The sequence below is a fragment of the Microchirus variegatus genome (genome assembly GCF_963457635.1).
Source record: "Microchirus variegatus genome assembly, chromosome: 23".
Classification (NCBI taxonomy): Eukaryota; Metazoa; Chordata; class Actinopteri; order Pleuronectiformes; family Soleidae; genus Microchirus; species Microchirus variegatus.
This window is the reverse complement of record NC_139824.1, coordinates 8,021,374-8,042,181: the sequence shown is the minus strand read 5'-3', so window position 1 is coordinate 8,042,181 and position 20,808 is coordinate 8,021,374. Positions and strand designations below refer to the sequence as shown.

The window sequence follows — 20,808 nt, the reverse complement described above, 5'->3', positions numbered from 1 at the left end:
TTATTCCATGTAGTCAAAGTCTTCGGGGATCCCAAAGGCTTTATTCATGTGGCTGTCATCGAAGGCAAACTTCTTCTTTGTCCAAGACTTAATGGCAAAAACATTATCTGGAAAAAGAAATGGGAAGAAAAAAGTATGAGCTGTAATACAATAATCCACCAGTAGCAACAGAGTTATTAAGAATTGTGACAAAGTTATTTTGTGATGATCAAGTCCTTTATTTTTGGCCTGTGGATTGCAACACATAGGCACACGTGTACAAAACAAACATACAGATTCCTTTCCTGCTGTCCAATCTCACAATATCTATTCTTTGAATACTGTATAATCAGCGTATTTAAACACTATCAAAAACCATATCACAATCAAAGCTGGTGATGATAAGTAAATAAACTGTTTGACACCTGTGCCATGGACAAGCAGCATACAGATCACCGTACAACAATTGTGATTTGACAATATGTAGTGAAGTACAAGCGAGTTACTGTGTCAGGGCTTGTCTGAGAGTGTCTGTCTTTGTGTGGGTGTGTCTCGGTGAGGCGAGGCTACAGGTTACAGCTACACACAGGAAGTTCACATGAAACCACGGGCGACGCAACACGTTCACAGGAAGGGTTGTTTTACTGCAGGGATAATGCAAGCTACAACTGTGGCAGTGAATGCACTATTTGACCGTTTAAAAGGGCTTTAAAAGTTTATAAACTGACAAGTTTCCTGCCACCCAGAGTAATGTTTCTCTGGAAAATTGCTTTCAGTCATTCGTGCAATTGGTGAACACAATAAACATGGGGTAGTACAGTGCAGAGGAAAGACATGTATTCAAAATGTTTTTGGAAAAGTCAGGTATGACTCACGGTTTCTTAAAAGGAGTGTAATTCTATGGCAGCAAAACTGGCAACGCGACTTTGTTGACCTCAAGTGTCAAAACACCACAAGCCGGGACTGGTTACCATGATCCCAAAAGGTCAGCCGTCTCCAAGGATACCGCTCAGGTCAACTAATACACACAGAGTGTCTGTGTGCTGACTAGCAGTTGGTGACAGGCTGAACACAAAGTGACCCTACAAGCCTGGAAATTTCAATGCTTTAAAGAGTGTCAGTCATTTTTGTGCCGAATACTCCGAGACTTTCTGCAATAACTGGATTGTTGAGCATTTCTGTCTTGAACTCCTTGAAGTCAGGGGCCACAGACAGAGCAGTCTGCAATCTCAAGTGGGCCGGACGAGTAAAATAATAGTATATTCACATAGAGTACTTTGCATAAGTCTTAGGCCACCATTAGATTTGTTGTTTTAGCAATGCTAGAACACCATCTTTAATGTAGTGTTAACGTTCCTGCTCTGCTTCTGGACAGTAGTTGGGGAAGCAGGGCTGGAGCTGCGTCTGCTCCAGGTTCACACCCTTACTTCTACAGATAGGGGATGAACAGGCAGACACTCTGCTGATCTGGTTTGACACCCCTGACTTAAATAATAATTAGTCACAAAAAAGATACAGCATTACAAATTATCGTTTTCAATAAGCAGTTAATATTAAGTAGATTAAGAAGCTGAAACTGCAAACAGTAACCATTGGAACCCGACACCATTCTACAGCCAGCTTGAATAGTTTCAGATCATCTACAGGCAGGCTATGTTGCGTTAGTAACTTGTTTTGATTTGTATTTCCTTACTTATCCAGACCTGCAAATTCCTCAAATTAAATTCCATACTGCGCAGTAACCCTAAATGATGATATATTAAAAGTAAAAATGTATTCCAGACTTCTTATACTTGTATGCTTGTAGGACAATGACTTACCCGTCCACCTGGAAACGGCTTCTTTAGCAACGACGTTGGACTTTCCTGTGAAACACACATTACATCATCAAAACTTGCATAACACATCATAACTACAATGTGTAGCTTTTATTTCATCGGGTACATGATGCAGCATTTTTTTTGTCACCGTTGCAATGATTAAATCATTTCATTCTCACATCTCTGTGATGAAAAGTGAAGACATCTACAAAACAGGGACCAATTTCAAAAGATTAACACCCAAATAACGAGTCACACAGAATTTTCCAATAAAAAGTTACAATGGAAATCTACATTTATGACCAAGACTCAACCTATGTCTGCCAAATGCATAAATGCTTAATGCTTAGGTGAAAGTTAAAAGTGTCTCAACAAATTAGCATAAAACGAGCTTTAATAACACTGTTACCGGGTTCAGGTTGAGCAGCTACAGCAGGATGAGCAGCAGTGCATTTAGAGAACGAAAGAAATAATCTTTGTGTGTCTTTGTGTGAACAATGGATCAGTAGTAACATGAGAGTGGAGCAGAGCAGAGTGAGAGAATGAATGAGACAGATACAAAAAAAGACAGCAAAATGAAATAAAACCAAGTGCACATCCCTAAATACCATTAACAAAATTAGGGCTGCAACTAACTGTTATTTTCATAACTGAAACCAGGTTGATGATAATGTAAAGAGCAACACAAAGTCAAATTAATTATAATAATTATTTACTCATGGACCCCATTTTACTGTGGATTGTAAGAGAAACACTTTTCACTTTCTGACCTGCTCATTTTATTTGAATTTAAGATTAAACAATAGAAAACTCCAGACTGAGATACGGACTGAAACACCTGCATTAACATTCCAGGCACAACATAATGCCATAATTTAAATGAAAAGCTTATTTCCAACAAAAACTAATTGAGTTAAACGTGATCCTAACGTTCATTCAACACAGTGTGTCACGCATAAATATTCAACCTTAATATCATGATGTACAACATAATATAGTACACAGTATACACAACAATGTAAATATGCATACTGTATATACGGGAGTATATTTCAATGGTGTTCATTCATAAATTATTGCTTTTGTAATAAATAAATTCATCATCTGCCCTTCCTCGTTTTGGTGGCTTTAAACCTCACATGTTGCCGCTCTGTGATCACTGTTGCTTTCTGGCAGCTAAGGGTGTGGCAGCAATTAACAACTTAGATTTAAACCTGACAAATCCAGGTTAAATTGAATGGCATCTGTCTACTTTGTCCTTGGCACAAGTTTGCATTTTCTTGGAGAGGCGGGGCATGAATCAAAGAGAATCCAGTTTTCTTTTCTTTTTTTTAATTTAACATTGTGAGCTTAGGTGTTTTAAATGTTAATGGAGGTACAGTATGAGCTCTTTCTTCACCGTCTAGTTTAAGTCAATGTGTAAGTGAGTGAACAACACTTACAACCCAAGTACAACTCACACATGCATTTAAATGTAGGTTTAACAAACCTGCTGTAACTCTAGCATAGTGGTATCTATGGGTGTGGTAAGCAGCACTGTCACACATGCTCAGAGATCAGGACTTACAAGTCCAAATATGCAAAAATATGTACATAATAATTAGTGTGGCTCTGGTTTCATGTGAGCAGAGGTTAAGACAAAGCATCAAAGCTTTGGGTTCCGACCACTGAAAGACAAATTATTGTTGTAAGGAGCAGTTTTTGTGGAGGCAAAAAATATTTCTAAACAAAAAAAAACAAATCTTGAGTTTCAAAGTCGAGATTTCCCAAAAAATTATCAATTTATCTTTCATAAGTTGAAAGTCGAGATCTCGAGTTTTCATAATTTTTTGGGAAATCTCAAGTGTGAAGTCGAGATCTCGACTTTCAAACTATGAAAAGAAAAAAATGAAAAAACATTTTCTATATTATTTTTCACATTTTAGAGAGAATCCAGTTTTCTTATCCTTCAAAAAAAATATTCTTATTTTTTCATGATTTTTATTTTTGGTTTTATTGTTTGAAACTTGAGATTTCGAGTTTGAAACTTGAGATTTCTATTTTTTTTTCTTCATGTCACTTCGGGGGCTCCGTAGTTTTCCAATTGATTTTGATCGAGTGATATTTTTTTTTGTAATCTCAACAAATAATTTCTATAGGGAGACACAACCAATGAGCATCAGCATGAACAGGTCTGAACGGGCCCATTGTGCAAGTTCACTCTAAACCCCTTCAGGTGTAGACATAACATACACACTCAGCAGAGTTGCACAAAGCTCCTGCGATAAAATCCAAGTTTTTGCTGGAGGGAGATGGTTATCTGTGTGAGGTGTAGTTCAAAAACAAGAGCTGCAGGCAAGTGAAGACTGTAATAAACGTGAAAGCACAAGATAGCTTTTTTCCCCATCTCATTAAACTATTAGACGTGTCTATCTAATTTAAGTGATCTATTGATTCTACTGAACACAATACAAAAACATGCACCAGGTTCAGTCAGAGCACTTGTGAATGTTTCTGTAGCTTCAACTTTCAATCAGAGGAGACAGATTTGGAAAGGGTTGGGTAAGCAGCTTTCTCCAGATCGAAACTCGCCACTGTTACAGATCACAATGCTCCTCCCTACTTTGTTCACATACATGTCACATAAAAGATCAAGAAGGCCCTGACCTTGCATACACTACATCCACTGGGGCAAAATATAATCTACAATTATATAATTCCAATTTATTTTCATTTAAAACAAGATTATACAATCATTACAATTTGGACATGGAGACATATTATGAAAATCAACTTTTTAATAATTTTAATACGTATATTTGGGACTCACTCATGTTTTCGTGGTCTGCCTCAGTCTAAGTACATGAGATAAAACATGTGATGTTGACTTGCGGGCTCATTGCTATGTCACAATGACACATTCCTGGAATTGTTGTCTCGCGGCGCTCCGCTTTGTCCCTAAAATACACGAGAGTGCAGGCAAGGGCAATAGTATCTGGAAGAGCAGATGTACGCAAAGTGTTCTATTCTTGTCTGCACAGTGCAGCGCAGAGTTCTACACAAACGTCCAGCCTCAGAGGATTTATCTGTCCAGTGGAAACATTTTATATATGACGGCAATGTGCCAGCTAGAGTCGGCAAATGAGGGCTTTTCCAAATGCTAACTGCTGTTAGCTGCCGGAGCCTCAGTGACACTGACGTAGTTTCCTGTGTCTCATTTGCATTTAAAAAGACAGGCACTCAAAACAGAGCGTTCTGAACAGGGCTGTTTTGGCAGGGTGATTGAACTGCTGTGGTGCTTCATCCTTAAGATATTTTGACCAAAGCATGTCACAGACATGTTCATTAGGACACCAGGGAACTAGGTTAACTTGGAATAATAATGAGTCTACTTTAAATCATGAATTTTTGCAACGTTGCCACATTTTAGGATTCTGTTTGGACAGCTATAAAAACACAGGTCACGAGGAGTTGATGTAACAGCAACACTTTGCTACATTCCCTCTTCTACCACTTTATCCTCCACATGAGGGTCGCTGGTGCCAATCCCAGCTGACATAGGGTGAAAGACGGGACGCACCCTGGATAATTCACACCTAGGTCAATTGAGAGTATCCAATTTGCCTAATCCCCAAATCTGCATTTCTGGACAGGAGAAGCCACAGAACCACGTTTCAGGAAAGAAATTCCAAATGATTTAAATGGAACATAATCAGAGATGGATAATCTACACCCCCTGGCATTGCATGTTAAAACAACAACTGTACAATCCAGGAGCTGGGACTGGGGCTTAAACGGTTGTTTGTTGATGGGTTCATCACAGGAAACGGAGGTAAAGTTTGTGCAGGTAAGCATAATGTGACATGAACTTGTCTGGGACGCACAATAAAACCTTTACATAATATGATGGAAAATGTACAATTTGGAATTTTGCCACATCTCACATGACTGTATTATCTACGATCTAAAGAATGCCTGGTGTCTACACTGTGTCAGCAGCTGTCTAAAAACATTAGTCTCGAGCTGCAGTACCGGTTTTTACTTTAAACAGATTTCTCTTGACCCCCGAACATGAATCAGCAAACTTTGCAGTTTTTTGATTCAAAGTAGTGGATCAACATGTCTAATGACACTTTTTATTCATTAATATGCACATTTATATACACATTTCTTTAATTAATTAACCTGTTGTAAAATAGTCTTGGTTATATCTTTGGTTTATAGCGGAATAAGTCATGGACTTAAACATTCCCAGAGAATCTCTGTGACCCCTCCTCTGTTTGCACTGTCAATATGAGGCGTTATCATCAGGCAGACAATACAGAGTTCAGCGATATAAACTTAAATACTCATTTGTTACGTCATCACAGCTCTTAGCAGGAGCCTAAAATAAGCAGCAATAATCACATGAAGACTAATCTTTTTTTATTAATGTATTTATTTACCCTCTATGGGACTGCTGGTTTTGTATGATGCTTTTCTGGTTTTATGATATTTTCCCTCTTTATTTATGTTTGTACTTTGTATATCTGCCGTTGTTTGCTCATGGGTCTAGCCTTGTTGAGCTCAATGAGTATTAGGGCCAAACTGAAGAGAAAATAAATTGAATCTTTCGAGAATTAAGTCTTAACATTATGAAAAATTGTACTTTTACTTAATTAAATGTATTATTATTATTGAATAGTAACAGAAAGCAGACGTAACCACTGCTTGCCTTGCAGTCGACCACTACCAGCCATTTCCTCCAAGTCTTTCTTCAAAACAGACTCAGTTTCTTGCACAATCTTGTAAAAATGTCCTGATGCTAATGATAATGTGGTGCTGATGTGCAAAAAGCTTTTTTTTGCTTTTTTTTGGTAAAGCCCTAACCAAAATATAACGTCACAAAATGCTCCGTGTTTCTCATCTTGACACAGGCTGCAGTATAATAATATTACAGCTTTATTCTCATAAGATTAAAAATGCTTTTCTTCAGTTTGGCCCAAATACTTTGTTGAAAGTATCCATCCATGTATGTGACTAAATATTAAATATTACAGCATAGTCATATTTTGTTTAATTAAAAACATAAAAAGTTAACCAGTTATTCACACCTGTATATTTAACATTTGGTGATCAAAATTGTTACATCGGTCAATAAACTCTATCATAATCTCTTGAGTCACATACCTTCAGCACAAACTTATAGCAACTTGTTTCTGAAATTTCAAATGATTTGAGAATATTAAACGATTTAATTTGTGCCACTAAGAGTTATTAGTATGAGACAATATTGTGATGCTGCAGTGGAAAAAAACCAGGCCAGCTTTTTGCTGCATCTGATGCAACACTGGGAGGTGCAGGTAAACGGACCAGATTTTTTTATGACACATTCTCCACAAGTTTGCACATTAAGTAACACACCCCTTCGTGCAGGTCACCTGTGACATGAACACAAAGCAGCAGAGAAGTTTTGTAATACCACTAATAGCTGCGTACAGAGTGTGGCTACACAGGAAAACGGGTGCACCACACACAGGTAACAGGTCATTCACAATGGTATCTGCATCATAAAAGCAATTAATTGTATCCATTTCGACTCCAATCAAAGATAATGTGCAAGTGTTCAGACAAAAACAGTACAAAGCCATTGTACTTACGACGCTCCTGCACCATGCCAAGAGACTTAATCACTTTCACACAACCCGTCTTAGAAAGCTTCTTAACATCAAATTGCAAGACAGAAAACCAGACACAGAGATACTAACCCACGCAGGTATGCCGAGTATCCACACCCTCCTAATGCAGTCCCAGATGATCAGGACATGTAAGTCCGTATGCCCAGACCATTTACTGCCCATGAGACTGTTCTATGGTAAACTTAAAAAAGGTACACGCCTGCGTGGTGGCCAGAAAAAGTGTTACAAAGACTCTCTGAAAGCGTCCCTAAATGACTTTAACATAAAGACTGACTCTTGGGAAGAAACAGCCAGCGACCGAACACAGTGGCGACACGCGGTCCGAGAAGGCGCTATCACATGTGAGGAAGCTCGGAAAACTGCCGCCCAGCAGAAAAGGCAAGACGGAAAGGAACGGAACGTCAACCCCCCAAAGAGCACCACCTTAATTCCATGTCCACACTGTAGCCGCCAGTTCCGGGCAAAAATGATGCGACACAAACTACCCAACCTAATGATGGATGACAGTGGTCCACATCAGACTGACAGACGAACCACCATCAGTGGGGAGGCCCACAGTCTTCACACTCATTGCCTTAACATGCTAACAGTTAGTATCATATCAGCTGTCAAGTGACCACTTCTCCTTTCTCACGTTTGATTTTTAGTGTGAGAATATCCCAGAATATAATATCATACTCTACTGCAGTACAATCACAGAAGAGGTCTGCTGTGGCAAATAACGGCAACTCAACAATCCTGTTGAGATGTTTGACATAATGAAGGCCCCATTCAGAACTGTCTTCAGTGATCCGACCACAAGTATAACTGTCCACACCTGGCATTAAAATGTGACCCGAATGCGTCTCCTCAACATATGATGGGATATACGAATTCAAATACATACCGACATCACATCTGTTCCTGAGAACAGAATGATATTGTATAGGATCTGAATGGTGGAGGAGCAAAAAGGTATCACACTAAGTAGTGGTAGTGCAAGATTCATTTTTTCTAACTGTATTTTTTTATATATTTTTGAGCACTCTCATGCAGGCATCACTCATTATGAATTTGGATGCGTTATTTTGAACTGAACTGAAAATCCAGTGCAGCGTTTTATGAAATGTGGGAAGAGGAAATTTAAGCATGTAAAATATGTTTTGCCACAATCTGCTCGTCTTTTTTTAGCACTACGAGTGGGCGCTTTTTGACTGCTGGCCAGGTTCATAGCAACACTGGTGAGGCATTGTCTCTATTAATGTCTCTGCATAGAATGATTGATGTGTTGGAACAGGTTAAAAAAAATTAGGCTAGGAGGCTTAATTATAAAGCATTTATCATAAACAAAAGATAAAAAAAAGGTTTATTCAGGTTGCTGAAAATGGGTGGACATGCTAATGACTGCCAACTGTCTGTCATTTAAATAATGGATATTCATTGGATCCAAAACAGCACCACCTGCCGCATTGAAACACCTGATACACCTGAACTCTTCAATGAGAATCGTTTCCTTTATTTAGCACAAGTTACCTAAAGCTTTCAGCTCCACTGGCTAAAATTTCACATTCACTTACAGTGTACTGAAGCTTGGAATAAAGTAAATAAAAGGTCTGGTCAGTGGTCGCCATCAATGCTAAAACCTCACGGTGACGTTTAAAGAAAAACACACTCAGGATGCGTCTGTACTCACTCATCTCCTCGACGACCCCTGGGTCACACTCTCTGTACTTGTCCAAGTCGGCCTGCAGCCGAGTTCGCTCTTCTCTCAGAGCCTGCAGCTCCTTCAACAGGGAGCTTCTCTCCTCCTGCACGAACACAGAGCGTTTCATGTGCGTCTCATTTACATGCTCCATTCCATTCACTTTACGTTATGTTGAAATGAATCGAGAGAGAGAGAGGAAGCAACATGAAAATCGTCTCACCGTGTCTTGGCGTCCTACTTTTGCCTTTTCAACCACTTTTTCTAAATTCACCTTTCGCTGTTTTGCATCAGAAACCTTTAGAGAAAAACAGATGAAAGGGAAATTTAGCACCTATAAAAAATACATATTAAACGGTAGTTGACCTCCGCCAAGGAGGTATGCGTTCTCCGAGTGCTTTTCTAGTTTTAAATGTTTCAGGTGGGACAACAATGTACATCATAAAAACTAAAAAGTACCAACAAATAACTATTATTTTAAACATGTAATTTCATGTGATTAGTCTTCTGTACATTGTTGACATTACATAAAGAAATACAACATTTTAATAGAGTAATCCAGTCATACTGAGAAATACATTAATTTGCTGAAGCAATACAAGACCATACACAATTGATTTAATTTCAGTATATGCTATATTTACATTAGTTATTGCTACAAACACACAGTAAATTAGAACATGACTGCTGAGCAGACTAAACATTTTAATTTATACATATTTATGAAAAAGTCAAAGCATATTGTGCAATTAATCTGGAACAAAGGGAGATGCTTCATAGTCTATAAATTACAGCATATCTCAACCAATCACCAATTTTTTGTCATAAGATCAATCATTAATTTAAATTTCTATTGATTTCTTAGAAAGATGATAGTTCCAAAAAGTTTTCATTCACCATCACAGTTATTCTGGTGGCTAAATGCAGTGGACACAGTGAGTATATCGTTTTACTTGCGGTACAACCAAATTATTTACAGACATATCGCAGCCCTGTGACATTTAACTCGTGTCCAACATTAATTGTGGCTTAATTCTGTGTTTGTGGAGTCACCACCCTCACACCATCTGTCTGCCATGAAACAGGAGAGGGAGATGGGTCTTCATCACAGATGACGGCAAATTCAAAGATGGTGTGGTATACATTTTCTGCTTTCGCAACATGACTTGATAGTCCTTTGACTCATTTTAGACACTAAAAAATGTGACAAACAAGATTTTAAAGAACACATAATTGAAACGTTTGTCTATAATTTAACCACTTGTCTTTCTACTCAGAGGAACTTGACTGTATTCAGCAGCTCATTTGCATTTTCTTCCTATTTTCTCTCTTAACCTTCGGGTTACTACGGTTTGCATTTTAGTGCATGTTATATTTTATAGTACGAGTATTGTTGTATTGTGTCTCATTATTTGTAAGAATACTTTTTCCCATGTCATGTGACTCTGACTTCAAATCAACGCCAAATATGTTCCAAAGTGATACTTTGAAAACACATGAATGTAAAAATACATGCATGTCATTTGAAAAGCATAGACGATTGACATTGGCATGGTTTTTGTATGTGTAAACAGCAGCATAAACAACCACTGGTGTAGTGTATACGTGTACATGACACATTATTTGTAATTGTCCCTAAATACACCTATAGTGCACACATCATGGCTGCCAAAGTTACATAACTTTTTTTGTGTGTCAAGTATTTTCACATCCACATATTTACTCACAATTCCTCCTTCACACCGAGAGACAACAGGCAACGTTCATGTCCCTAGCAGTTCCTGTTCTTTTGGTTTTAGAATGATGCCGTCATTTTTCTAAGCGGCCAAGACAATAACATAGTTTAAACAGTGTCAGCTTGTCAACAGTGGAAGGTCTCGGGACCAGTTCTACCTGTTCCAAGAAGATGAATCACAAACTTTTACTGATTTTCAAAACGTGTTTAAGATGTTAACAAGGTAAATGTAACAGTAAGTAAGTAATTCATTTAAATAAATATGCATGTGGATAGTGTAATTTTTCCTTTCACCTCATCATAATGATAAATAAGAAACACTCTATACATTGTTAATGTGGTAAACGACTATTCTAGCTGCAAACGTCTGGTTTTTAATGGAATATGTACATAGGTGTATAGAGGCCCATTTCAGTGTTCTAATGGTACATTGTGTTTGCTAATTGTGTTAAAAGGCTATTGGATGATGAGAAAACCCTTGTGCAATGATGTTAGCACAGCTGAAAACAGTTTTGCAGGTTCTTTGACGAAAGGGCAAAATTATTATTTTGAATACAATCATCATTTCTAATCTTGTCAATGTTTTGACTATATTTTCTATTTATTTTGCAACTCTTTTAATGAATAAAAGTGTGACTTTTAATGGAAAACAAAAAAATTGTATAGGTGACCCCAAACCTTTGAACGGTAGTGTACATTTTTAAATGTCAAATAATTTATTTTAATCTCCTCAGCTCTTTGTACAATCTCTTTTCTGTAAATGCCACATCATCCTGCTGTTCTTAACTTTTGTTTAGTTCAGTAACGGCAGCAGATTTTGAGAAACCAGATCATCTTGGTTTGAGTAAATCTGAGGGGCCTCACCTGTCTCTGCAGCTCCTCCAGTTTGTGCTTGCGAGTGTTTAAGGCCTTGCTGGGGAAGGCCCAGTAGTAGTTGGATGTGCCCACTCTTTCACAGTCTACCATGTTGTCATCCACCAGGCTCTGCAGGACATCCTTCACAGTCATCGGGGCTTCAAGCAGCAGAGAGAGAGAGGAAAAGACACCATCACGTTTTAAAACGGAGAGTGAAACTTTTACATGTCAACAAATGTCCATTACATTCAAACCATTGTCAAATGACACATGACTCTACATCCATTACTAAGTTCATGTCATTTAAAAATTGTGTTTTCAAATAAAAAAAATAAGTAGTAGTAGCGGCCCTTAAAATGCGCATATATATCACATGACCACTCAGGTACACTGAGCCTGTGCGTGTCAGAGTAAACAGGAAGATGACAGTTCTTTGCTTAGTTTCAGACAGAATTACTAACAAGATAGATACTTTGCTAAGTAGAAATTAATTTCTGTTACTAGACCGATGACAAGGTGAAACCGAGACTGAAATAAGTGTTTAAACTGACACTTTCATTCACAGCTGATGTTCAGGAAGTCAATGTGGTTAAATGCATTATCATCGTTTCTAGATGTATCGGTTTTTGCTCATGTATAATAAAATGCAGCCCCAGAGGTTTTTTAAAAAATGAAGCAGAATTTATGTGGTATGGATATGGCCTCGGTATAACAGTGTTTATATTGTGTCATTACACTATGTCAAGGGAGAGGGAGGCAACTGCATTATTGTGCTAGTGAAGTGTATTATTTCGGTTCACAGACCACATGGCAAGAGTAGTGGCTAGCACTGTTGCCTTACAGCAACATGGTCAGTGTTTGCCACACTGTCCGACCGAGGGCCTTTCTGTATGGAGTTTGCATGTTTTCCCCATTTGTGCGGAGATTGTCTAGCACACAGATGTCAAACTGGCGGCCTGTGGGCCATATGCGGCCCCACAATCGATTACATGCGACCCCCCACTTAATATCATGTTATAATGAAGGCCCCCAACCTCACTGTCTTTCGTACAAAGTGTGTAGCTGAGGCACAGCTGCCAGCGAGATGATAGAATATAATATAATATAATATATGTTTGCTAGCATCGTTATCCGAATAGCATAATTGCCTAAGTCATTTTTTTGGTAATTGTGATATCTGCCTAACTTATGTGCTTGCTAAAAAAATTGTTTTTTCTTGTTTTCCCAAATAGTTCAAATATGACTTGGGCAACTATGCTATTAGGCTAACGACAGACAATATTCAATTACATACATAAATAAGCTTGTTAGGGCCCGAGCACCGAATGGCACAAATTATAATTACAGATGTCCATTATTATGATTATTTTTGACATAATTTTAATTAAATGTCTCAGTTTTTGATATTAATACATTCATTTTGCATCACAAATAGTATTTTGAAGTATACTTGTGTCATGATGCAATATTGCAGTTTTTGTTCTCTAGGCCGGCCCCATCTTGACCACAGTAGACGCTCATTGGCCCCCATGTCATTTGACTTTGACACCCCTGGTCTACCAGTTTCCTGCCACAGTCCAAAAACATGCAGAGGTTACTTTGACACTCTAAACTGAACATAGGTGTGAATGTGAGAGGAAACGGTTGTTCATTTCAGTGTTGGCTCTGCAATGGACTCGAGACCCGTTTCGACTTATGTCAGCTGGGATTGACTCCAGCAACCCCTGGACCCTCATATGGAGGATAGAGCAGTAGACAATGAATGAATGTGTTCACAAAGACCAAACCAAGAGGCAGAATAATAACATCAACAAATAAAATTACCAAAAACACCATAGCTTTACTTTAAGTTCCACTTTCCTTGATTTTCCATTACACTCCATTCCTAGCAAAGCTCATTTCCTACATATTGGATTTGTGACTGACTGAGCGAGAGCCAGTACAAACTCTCCTAGAAGACCTGAGATTTTTTTTGGTGATACAAACTGCATATGATGGCGGAAGAATGCAGTGTTAAACCAGATGGTTGAAAGAATACAAGTCAGCATCAGGTCTCATTTTTCTGATCTACCTCTGGCAAGAGTTAACACGCGAGTGTTCAGGAAAATCAAACCCACACATCTGCAGCCTATCTCCCCTATTTATATTTATCAGCAAGAGCAACGCATGAGAGGATGTAATAGAGCTGTGTTACAGCTTGAACAGTGTCGGTGATGAAACGTGATACTCCTACACGTTTGTTCAGCCAGTCCACTGTGAAAGCGAAAGGGTTTATCTACAGCATTAAGAGGCTGAACTGTGCCGAGACCTGAGAGGGTGATGAATAACAGCGAAAGTAAAAACGATCATTGAAAATGTAAAACCTCAGGCGATGAATTGACCACATCCTGTGAGTTTGACTCTACTACTGTCAGTTTCTGCTTTTCTGTTCATGTGATTCAAATGACTTTTTGACCACTTTTTTGTGGTATTACCACTAAAAACAGCTGAGATCATTTACTTGGCCCATTTCCCACATTTTCTCCTGTTCTACAGGAAAAGGTGCCCACAATGCACTTCTCTTTTCTCCCCCTCCCCCCCATCACTCGGTAACTACATTATGCCCACGTACAGAGGTCAGAAACATGTGCTTTTAATCACGGCAACAAGATCCAGTTTCAGCAGATTAATGTTTTGTCCACTTGAACACAAAAAAACATCCTCAGTTCTCCCAGACACACAACCTGGTTCCGTTCCTCTGCAGCACCAAGCACTTTAAAACCTTGTGTTTTTACACATTTCCTCTCTCAAAACTCGTAATATAAGACTCCATGTTGACATGGAGAGTTTTATTTAGTTTAAGCCCAAAAGCTTTTAGCTGCACTCTGCGCCATGAGCTTACTGAGGTCTGGTTCTGCTTATACAGATGGATCACAGTAAAGACAGCAACAGCTAGTCCTGGTTACCATGGTAACTTCTGTAGGCATGTCATTTCATACCACTGTTTTATTTAACCTTTAATTGTTTCTTAAATATCTGCATTACATTACAGTGCGACTGCTGCATTGTCCACTGTGTGTTGATAACTGATTGAGTCACAAGTTTATATTTTACATATATTCACAAATCTGTTATCTGAAATGGTGACTTGCAAAAGATGCATCTGCATCTATGGTGCAAAAAAAAAAAAAAACTTCAAAGTTTTCAAAAGTGGCAAGCACCAAGACTTCATCTCTTGATATTCGGGCTAAAAAAGTAGGTCAAACTGGTCTGAAATAAGCTGTGAACCTCTCATCATCCAGTTAAAGCTGCACAGCTGTCCAGTTAAAGCTCACTCAGCTTGGTAAAATTTTCATATACTGTTGTTTCTTCAGGTTTTAAGGCTTGGGTGCACCCAGACATGGCAAGTTTTTTTCCTCTTTTTTCCACACAAAGTAACACTGTCCTGGTGATCCATCGGTTGTTTTAAAGGACTCATATTACACCCTATTTCTCCAAGTTAGCCTAGTTCCCTGGTGTCCTAATGTGTCTGTGACATGCTTTGGTCATAATACCATAAGGATGAAGCACTACAGCAGTTCAATCACCCTGCCAAAACAGCCCTGTTCAGAACGCTCGGTTTAGTAGTATCTCTTTAGAAAAATCAGCCGCAGAGGCTACTGGGAGCTAACAGCAGTTAGCATTTGGAAAAGTGATCATTTGCAGGCTCTAGCAGTCACATTGCCGTCATATATAACATTTATACACTGGACGGATAAATCCTCTGAGGCTGGAAGTTTGTGTAGGACTCTGTGCTGCACTGTGGAGCCAAGAATAGAACTTTTCACGGACTTCAGGGTTTTCGGATACCGTTACCCTCGCCAGCACTCTCGCGTGTTTTATGGACAAAGCGGAGCTCCGCGAGACAACAATTCCAGGAATTTAGCGCATTGTGACGTCCCAATGAGTGCGAGTCAACATTGCATGTTTTATCTCCTGTACTTAGACTGAGGAGGACCACAAAAACATGAGTGAGTCATCTTTTGAGTCAGACCTCCAGAGTCCCAAATATAAGGATTTAAATGATTAAAAAAGTTGATATTGCATAATATGGGACCTTTAATTCAGTCGGTGAGGCTGCAGTCATTTCAGAGTCATCTCAGCCGTTCCCAGGTTTTGGTTCGTAACGACAATCACAACAGAATCAACAGAAGTGCAACCTCCAATAATTAACAGTTCACTCTCAAGCAGGGATGCACCAATACCAGCATCGGACCTTGTATTCATAAAACTACTCTGACACTCCTGCACCCGATACCAATTTACACATCTTCAAGAAATGCTTTAAGATAAGCAATTGCCAAGTATTCATTTAAATCTAATTCAAGTCTATCTGTTCCTATGCTTTTGCTCAACGAAAATGGTTGTGTTCCATAAACAAACAAGGCTATTTTCTACGTGTTTAACACATCTCAATGTAAATAACTCAAAATATAAGCTGAAATACTGATCTCTTGTCCTATTCATACTTTCATGTCAAACCCAAATGTTTTAAGTGTACAGATCCTGCTCCCACCACCATATTTTGTTCCCTAAAACTAGAGAGCAGTGTCTCTACAAACATTAAAATTAGTTTAATTTATTTAGGCATAAACCAGCAGGTGGAACACAAACAAGGCTGTACAGTACACTTGACCGGCAAAGCACATGTGGGCAGACCATTAAAAGAAAGTCACTGTATGTTGTTGGTCTCATGAAACTGTTGCCAATTACTCACCTATGCCCTTTGTCTTGGGGGCAATCTTCTCAATGTCTTTCAGCTGGAACACATCTTTCTAGAAAGAGGGAAAGGAAATGTTTTCCATTAAAAAAACAGAAACAAGAACCATTTAACAGCCATCTCAAGTCCATATCAGTCTCTAAGGGTTTTAACCACACTTTCCACTTTGCTGGAAATGAATACCTCTGATATATTTACAGAGTTCAGAGGTAACTATTAATCTTTACTTTCTGGACTTGTACATGTGTAGCGCTATTGAAGTGTATTGCTGAAACATTGACATTTGATTTATTAGAAGTAGATAATTATCATCATATACTGTATATCTCATCTGGCCTCGAACTGCCTCAGAGTCCTGCAGGAGGAGCTTGAAAACACTACTTGGGCGAGGGATGTCAGGGCTGTCTTACTTAATTATATACTCAGCAGGATTTTCCTACAACACAACATACAGTGAGTCATCTCTGCAGGTTTATTTAATTTGCACGTTAGCTTTCGACTCCTCCCGAAAGAGAAATAACAAATCAATGCAATTGTACCAGTTGTTATTAAATCCAAGCAGTAAATGCATCAAGACAGGAAAGGGGAATATAAATGCTGCAAGGCTTGATAATGTATTGCTCTGGTTCCTACATGAAACTATTGTTTGTGTTGCAAGGTGTGTGACATGTCAAACTTACTGATTCAAAGAATATTTCCATCATGCGAGTTCTCTTCTCCTCCAAACTCAGTCCTTTCTTCTTTGACTGCAACATGAGGTTTAAACAAGACTACTTATACACATATCAAACGTTTGGGAATTGAAAACTATATTTTAACTTGTTAACATGGCCAGCAAAATTACAAATGTCTCAGCTGCAGACCCTTTGACATATACTCTAAACAGGTTCTGGGGAAGACCCAGGCCCGGCGCAATGTCCATATCCCACTGCAGAACAAATATATTCTATTTTGTGAGCAGACATAGGGTGAAAGGCAGGGTACATAAAGATTCAAACAACTGTCTACGATCGCACCTAGGTCAATTTAGAGTGTCTATTTTGCCTAATCCCCCAAATCTGCATTTTTTTGGACAAACCGGAGAACCCAGAGAAAATCGATGCACACATGGTGAGAACATGCATATTCCATGCAGAATGACACATTAATAAATATAGTTGGATTTTAAATGTATTCTTCTTCTGAGTAAATCAGTCTTATAGTCTGACTAAATAGTGCTGTTACATATCCTTAATACTTGAGTATTAGTCATTTCTCTCATTAAGCCTAACTATTTCACATGGGACAAAGAATATTTGCCATTTGCATCACACCATCAGTATTGTTGTAATATGATTTCCAGCCACCAGTGGCAGCACCGAGCACTGTCGAGAAAGAAAATCAACGTTCTCAGCATTTACGTAATGTAGTATTGCAGTCTGGTGGAGAATCCTGAATTATAGCCAATAAGGTTATTGTAGAACCTACGGTTGGTACTATATTGCGGTATTTCGGTTTCACTGAATACCGCAAAAGAAATTAATGAGTGTTATATCTTAGCTCGGTGACTATATTTAGCATTTACATGCTAGCCCGTATCAGACGAATATAAGACGTCGGTCGTCTCTGGTTAAATCACGGAAAAGATGAACTTGTACTCACCATTTTGTTCCGTTGGTTGTACAAAAACCACCCACAGACGAACGTTCGTATGCTAAACCAGTGATATTCTTCTCTGTCAGTTAGTAATCCATACAAGAAAGTTGTCACATCGGTTTTACTGAATTTTCCCGCGGAAGGATATGACGACGTCGTGTTACCTTCACTGCTCCTCGTAAATTCCAATGTCCATGCGCTGAACTGAAGAGACATGTATACATTTTATTGCATTGTAAAAGAACAAAACAAAAAACATCGAGCTTAAGATTAATTATTATTGTTGAACGTCAACACACTGTTGACGTGCGTTTTGTTTTCATCGTTTGTTTGTTTGCAGCGACACGAAAAACGCATTAAAAGCAGAAATGAACAGTGTTAAAAGCTGTAGAGAATACTTTTGGTTCCTAGCGTATTCAATAGCGACGACTGTTTGTTTTTCTGGGTTTTGTTAACGATGTTTATTTCTACGACTTTTCAAATCGTACGGTAATAATCGCCTTATAACGTCAAATGTGATCATTTACAATTGCACTGGAATGCATCGTTTCTGGAAGGGGGCGGGGCAGTGTTGTTTGGTTTTAACCTCATTTTCTGGCGCCCCCTGCTGTATAACAAAGGCACTGTTCACATATAACTCAGACAGCACTGAACTATTGAAGCCTTTATGATTCCTGAAGGTTTTTTAACATCAAGTATGTTGAGTTTTTCAGGGCCCACGTGACCAACACTTCACTTCAGCAGTGTCTTTATTTTCCAGGGAACTCAGGAACCGGATTACTTTATTAGGAGGATAAATGATAACCAGCCATTTTGAGAGGAAAGTCACAGGTGAATAATCAAATTAATGTTGGCTGCACTTCCGCATGTTCAGGCGTGTGTGTTGGCTCACTGTCACATTTAAATGACCTGCTTGACCTAAACAGAGCTTTAGTTAATGTGATCGGGATCAGGATTTTCCTGCGTCTGCTGTTCAAAAGGCCCATTGTTGATAATGTTCATGTTAATATAACTGGGTTTACGAGCCAAAGTCCACAGGCCAACAGAGGCAAGGGGTCAAAGTTGATATTTTTGATTAATGATCATCACAAATCACACTGTGTAAACATGGGATGATTTTGTGCGGAACGACACCTATGAAGCACAGAAACACAACACGGACACATCATCTTCTTCCTCTTCTACGGGCACTTTTATTCCATTTGGCATTACAAATACAAACAAGACGATGGAAAACAAATAATTTAACAAGATCTGTGTATAAAATGAACGACTAGATTCAGGATTCCTAATGAAAACTGTGCATAAAGACAAACAATTCCTGACCAAGGCTTTAAAATTGGTTGCACAGTGCATTCTTTTATACACACACACAACACACACTTCAACTGTTGAACTACATATAAGAGATAGTTTTAGTTAATTAAAACGTGTTAGCAGTTCTACAGATTTAGTTTTTTGACAGACATAAGAGCACATGAAAAGGAGAGACGGTGATGTCGTTGCATTTAAACCTGCAAACTTCCGAGTTTATTTTCAGCTCTTCAACTCGTGGATGAAAATTCTGCAGCCGATTCTAAGACGTTTGCATTTGATCACAGTCGTAACGTCAAGAGCCTTCACGCACACAAGTCACTGACGTTTGGTTCTTTAATTAATAACACACACACACACACACACACACACACACACACACACACACACACACACACACACACACACACACACACACACACACACACACACACACACACACACACACACACACACACACACACACACACACACACACACACACACACACACACACACACACACACACACACACACACACACACACACACACACACACACACACACACACACACACACAAGCACACGCTTTTTTTGCAAAACCAGTTTAACTTATCACCACATAAAGTGACCGATTTGAAACAGTGCCCCCTTTCAATGTGTCTTTTGGTGACATTGAAGTGCACGTTAGTTTTCCAGGTGTTTAAATGACTGATATTATCATGCAGAGAGTTGCCTGATCATGCCTAAGAATACCCTGCTACTGCTATTTATTTCTTTTTTGCGTGTGTGTGCAGGCAAAATGTGAATAGCGTATAGCAGAAAGCTGCAGTTACTGAACCTTTAACTTGATTTCTTATACATTTTCCACTTCATTTTCCCGTGGCAGGATACGATGGTGTATGTCGCCTTCACATCCTCATGTAAAAAAAAACAAAAATATAATCACTGAGCTATAGATTTGTGTTTTTCTCTCATTATGAACATGGTTAGTTTGCGTAAAGTGACACAATACATGAAAAACAAAAGCTATAAAGACTAAATTGGGTTCGCAAAAACAATCCTGATAACTATTTATTCCACAAGTCCACTGTTGATGATGTTTAAGTCAGTCTCACTTAACACAGTGCTCAACCAGTGCAAGTGCAATACCCTTATTTTCCCGTTTTCCTGCCGTGTCACAACAAAATAAACGTCTAACATACTGTACGTACAATATTAAAGGTTCATTTTAGAAAAGGTTGGATGTTCTTTTGCTTCATTCACGTCACACACACACACACAAGGAATCGTTTCCTCAGCGTCAGACAGGACGTCACACGTGGAGAACAAGTGGCACAAAGTCGCTCCACACTAATGTGTTTTTACGCCCACTGTACAACAGTGCACTGCTGCTACCTGCTGGGGTTCTGCTG

The 20,808-nt window shown here is 38.8% G+C and overlaps 1 protein-coding gene across 1 annotated transcript; it reads right to left on the bottom strand.

The window, feature by feature from the left end:
- mnd1 (meiotic nuclear divisions 1 homolog) lies at positions 1 to 17,387 on the bottom strand (the record flags this gene model as incomplete). Its single annotated transcript, XM_083909341.1, has 8 exons — positions 1 to 107; positions 1,800 to 1,844; positions 9,129 to 9,243; positions 9,361 to 9,435; positions 11,737 to 11,885; positions 16,463 to 16,520; positions 17,146 to 17,211; positions 17,310 to 17,387. 8 exons carry the CDS (start codon positions 17,385 to 17,387, stop codon positions 1 to 3), a joined length of 693 nt encoding a protein of 230 aa, XP_083765467.1.
- Between the last annotated feature and the right edge of the window lie 3,421 nt (positions 17,388 to 20,808).